The sequence below is a fragment of the Scophthalmus maximus genome, chromosome 20, assembly GCF_022379125.1.
Source record: "Scophthalmus maximus strain ysfricsl-2021 chromosome 20, ASM2237912v1, whole genome shotgun sequence".
Classification (NCBI taxonomy): Eukaryota; Metazoa; Chordata; class Actinopteri; order Pleuronectiformes; family Scophthalmidae; genus Scophthalmus; species Scophthalmus maximus.
Genome location: NC_061534.1, coordinates 11,407,501 through 11,411,854, shown reverse-complemented (window position 1 = coordinate 11,411,854; position 4,354 = coordinate 11,407,501). Strand labels below are relative to the sequence as shown.

General features: G+C 42.9%; 1 protein-coding gene across 1 annotated transcript in view; it reads left to right on the top strand.

Annotated features, from left to right (window-relative positions):
* Positions 1-292: 292 nt before the first annotated feature.
* nop14 (NOP14 nucleolar protein homolog (yeast)) overlaps positions 293-4,354 on the top strand; it is a 10,116-nt gene continuing 6,054 nt past the window's right edge. The window contains exons 1-9 of the mRNA XM_035607261.2: positions 293-489; positions 1,409-1,591; positions 2,370-2,504; positions 2,678-2,819; positions 3,198-3,346; positions 3,463-3,600; positions 3,708-3,830; positions 3,951-4,082; positions 4,188-4,354. The exon at positions 4,188-4,354 is cut by the window's right edge and continues 170 nt beyond it. Coding sequence (XP_035463154.2) covers positions 1,409-1,591; positions 2,370-2,504; positions 2,678-2,819; positions 3,198-3,346; positions 3,463-3,600; positions 3,708-3,830; positions 3,951-4,082; positions 4,188-4,354 — 1,169 coding nt within the window. The 5' untranslated portion in view covers positions 293-489. The remainder of the gene's footprint in view (positions 490-1,408; positions 1,592-2,369; positions 2,505-2,677; positions 2,820-3,197; positions 3,347-3,462; positions 3,601-3,707; positions 3,831-3,950; positions 4,083-4,187) is intronic.

Sequence of the window (4,354 nt, the reverse complement as noted above, 5' to 3'; positions counted from 1 at the left end):
TCAGTATTGTTTGAATTCATTCACGCACACGCACACACACACACACACACACACACACACACACACACACACACACACACACACACACACACACACACACTTGCTAATAGCGCAAAGCAAATATATGTTTCCTTATTTTGAAGGATGAACGCTAGAGGCGCTGTTGGCAGATTCACACCGGAAGTTGCTGTCTTCTGCTTGGATTCAACTTTGACCTCAGGCTCTGTGTGGCAGTAGATCTATATCTATGCGCTCGGCGAGCAACTCCCATAGAAGTGAACGGCGCCGCCATTTTCCCGTCGGCATCCAGTTCTTATAAGTACATCCAACCATGTGGTGCACGCTGGAAACGGCCCTTCGGTGAACCAACGTGGACAGTGAAGGATTTTTTCAACATTATTCGTTAAATTCAGCGTCGGCAGAGCTTCAGTGTCTCCATGTTTACTTCCGCCTGGATTTAATAACTCGACTCCTCGACGCGACTGAAAGGTAAACACCGGCTGCTCGGGGGTGTTAGCTTGTTTACACTCTGTCGTCGGCGTGGTGAGGGGCAGTTAGCTGTGAAGTAAATCCACTTTTTTACCTTTGTCATTCAATTTTCATTATATTTGGTAGTTTACCTTGATAATTATATACGTCACAGATTCGTCTGACAAAAACAATGCTAACCTAGCTAGTTAGCATGACGTTAGCCAGGAGAGGTATGTAGTAAATCTATGGGTGTTACGTGTTATATAAGAGTTTTTAATAGAAGAGATCACATATAGGAAGACAAATAGTCACTAATTGTAAGTGGAAATGTTGAAGCAGCCACTTGACATGAGGAAATATAATGAAGTTGATGAACACAAACGTTTATGGCGAAACTATACACAGTAATTAAATCAACATATGAATAGACGAGAAACCGGAAATAGAACTGTTATTAAACTATAATATATGTTGAATATACAGGGAAGGTAGTAATAAGCTATAATACCTGGTACATTGTTGTTGATTTTGTGTTGAAGATGTTATGATTGAACTGAATAGTAATTTTACTGTATTGCATTATACAGAGATCTGTTAATATCACTTAACGGAGTTGACAATATTCATTAAATTCAGTACAGTTAAGTCTCGTATGAACATACGGTTGAATCAACACCACAAGCTGAGCAGGGCTAACTGTCACTAGACAGCATCTAGATGTGCTTTTTAAACTATTTTGTGAGAGTATTTTTCCACACATTGTAACAGTATTTAAATGTTATTGTATACAAGAATTGCTGTAAGGATTATTAGCAAATTAATGTAAAATGTCACAGATGCGAATGATGATTTGATTCTTGCGTAAAGAGGAGTCTATTTGTACAGTGACACTTTAATGTCAATGACGTTGGCTCATCAATCCACTGCTCTGCCACAGATGGGGAAGGTCGCTAAGAAGAGGAGCCTTGCTGACAAGGTCCGAAAGACCAAGACCTCTAGTGAGATCAAAAACAACCCGTTTGAGGTGAAAATCAACAGGAAGAAGTTTGAGGTCCTGGGGAGAAAAACCAAACATGACGTGGGTCTGCCCGGTGTGTCTCGATCCAAAGCCAACACGAAGGTAAGAGAGAATCTCATGATGTTACTCCCAATCTATGCCACACTACCTGCCATCTCTGCAAGGAATCACATTTCTGTAGCTACCTATTCCAGAGTTGTTAGAAATGGTGGTTAATGTGTGTTTAAAGCCCCTTCATAGAGATACACCCCCCCCACAAATAACTAAATTAGCTAATAACTAATTCCTCATTTTGATTTGGTTAGGAGATACTTTGGATTTCTCCCAAATTAGTTTTCTGTCCTTTGTTATTAGAAAAAACTGACCAAACAATCTGAGAACTGCATCTGCTAATAAAAGGCATAGATGTGAGCAGCCTGTGAACAAATTAAAAAAGATTATACATCTATGTGCATCTGATGAAATGAGGAAAAAGTAAAATAAAAGATTACCTCTTCTAACTTAGCAACAAATCTGGCAACAGTGGGTCGCAGCTCACCACTCATTTAACACTGTCTGTGCTGTGAATCCCAGCGCTCACAGCATCATGGTGTGAAAGATTTTCTGCAGCTTTGTAAGGACAGAGAGAACCATGTCCCAAAGTTAAAGTGAGGACACAAGTAGAATCTGCACACACGACAATCCTCTTTTAATCGCCTTCAGGATTTAAGAGGTTTTATTGATCGTATGTACTGGATGAATGTGAGGTGTTTTACCGTCTAGAATGATCAGTGCTGCCGTCTTGAATTAACCCGTGTTACACCCAAAGCGAACACATTTGTAACTCTCTGATATTACGTTTTTGCATCCTTTGTGTGTGTTGTTCATTTTTGATCTGTAGAGAAAAGAGACCCTCCTGAAGGAATACAAACAGAAGAACAAGTGCAGCAAATTCATTGACAGGCGCTTTGGAGAGTATGACACCAACATGGCACCAGAAGACAAAATCCTGCAGAGGTTCGCAATGGAGAGACAGGTCAGTTGTGTGATAGGGGTGTGTGTTCTTTAACGCACATCAAGTCCTGCCTTTTTATATCTTCTGTAGTTCAGGAAAGAGCCTTGTTCGACATTAACCAACAATTGGTACCAAAGTCTCATGATATTTGATCAATTCTACGTGTTTATTACTAACTTTGCATTTTCTCTCAGCGTGGCCATGATAAGAAGGATATGTTCAACCTGAACGAGGAGGAAGAGTTGACTCATTATGGCCAGTCACTGGCTGAAATCGAGAAATTCAATGACTTGGCGAATAGCGACGATGAATCGGAGGAGAAAGGACTTTTGTCAGGTGAGTGCTGTTCAAGTCTAAATGCCAAATTTTCGCATGCAGATGTTTACCTCCACACGAAAACACCTCATACCTTTGGGTTGTATCTGCTTGTCGTGGTTTAGATTATAAATGACAATATTTCTACATAAATCCACGCACATTTACAGGAGCAGAGTAACTTGTGCTGTCTCTCCCAGTAATTCATGATCGCAGGAAAACCAAGAACAGGAAGTTGAAAGTGATGAATTTACCAGCTTTATATCATCAAAGAACAATGTTCATTACCTGTGTTTGGTAGGGTTTTATGATTCCCGGCATTGAGCGGGATTTGATGAGTCATATTATAGATGACAGAGCTGGTACATAATAATGACAGTGTTTCTCTTTCTCACCTAGCTGAGCTGACTGCCTCCCACTTTGGAGGAGGTGGGGGCCTCCTGCGAAGGAAAGCGTCGGGGGACCAGCATGAGGACGAGGGAGGCCACAGGGCCAAATCCAGGCAGGAACTCATTGAAGAGCTCATTCAGAAGTCCAAGCAGGAGAAGGTGAGCTGGTAACATCGTCCTCTTAATGGAGACTCTTAATCATGTGGATTTGGGCCAACACTGACCGGTTCATCGTATTGAAATGTGAATAATGAAACTTTTGGGTTCTTTCTCAGCGGCAACGGCAGGTGCAGCGAGAGGAGGCGCAGGAGCTGACTGAGAAGCTTGATCAGGATTGGAAGAGCATCCAGGCGCTGATGGTGAAGAAGACCCCCAGAGCTGAACAAGCCGACGAACCGGAGGAGAAGCCCAAGGTAGGGACACACCAATCAATCAACTGAAGGTGGTTGTTCCTCCGCAATGTGTTTTCTTTCACCGGTGGCAGAGTCTGATATTTCTCTACTGTCTCCACGGTTTCCAGCTGGACAAGTACGACATGATGGTCCGAGAGCTTGGCTTCGAGATGAAGGCTCAGCCTTCAGAGAGGATGAAAACCCCGGAGGAGCTGGCCAGGGAGGCGAGGGAGAAGCTACAGACACTCGAGGCACGTTCACAGCACCAGAAGATTTTACTGCTTTTTGTCGTTGTCACATAAAACTTGAGTTTTGACATGTTTTCATGCCGTGCGTGATGGTAAAGTTCTTTTGCTCTGTTCTTCCTCCAGGCTGACCGTCTGAGGAGGATGATGGGACAGGAAGTCGGGGACAGTGTGCAGAGACAGAGCCACTTGTCTGCTGACGACCTCAACGACGGCTTCATCCTGGATAAAGACGACCAGAAGACCCTGGCTTATGAGGTATGAAACATCAACCTATGAAGAGTTATCATTCTCTCTGGAATACTCTTTGCTTTTTTGATTGTTTTAACTTCCATACATTTAATTTATCTTTTGTATTTCTAGGATGGAAAATGGAACATAGGAGAGGAGACCGGAGAAGATGGGGATGAAGATGCAGAAGAGGGAGAGAGTGGTGAGGAGGATGAATCGGAGGCAGAGGAGCAAGATGAGGATGGAGATGAAGAAGCAGAAGAAGAAGGAGAGGAGGAGGGGGGCAGCAGTGAAGAAGA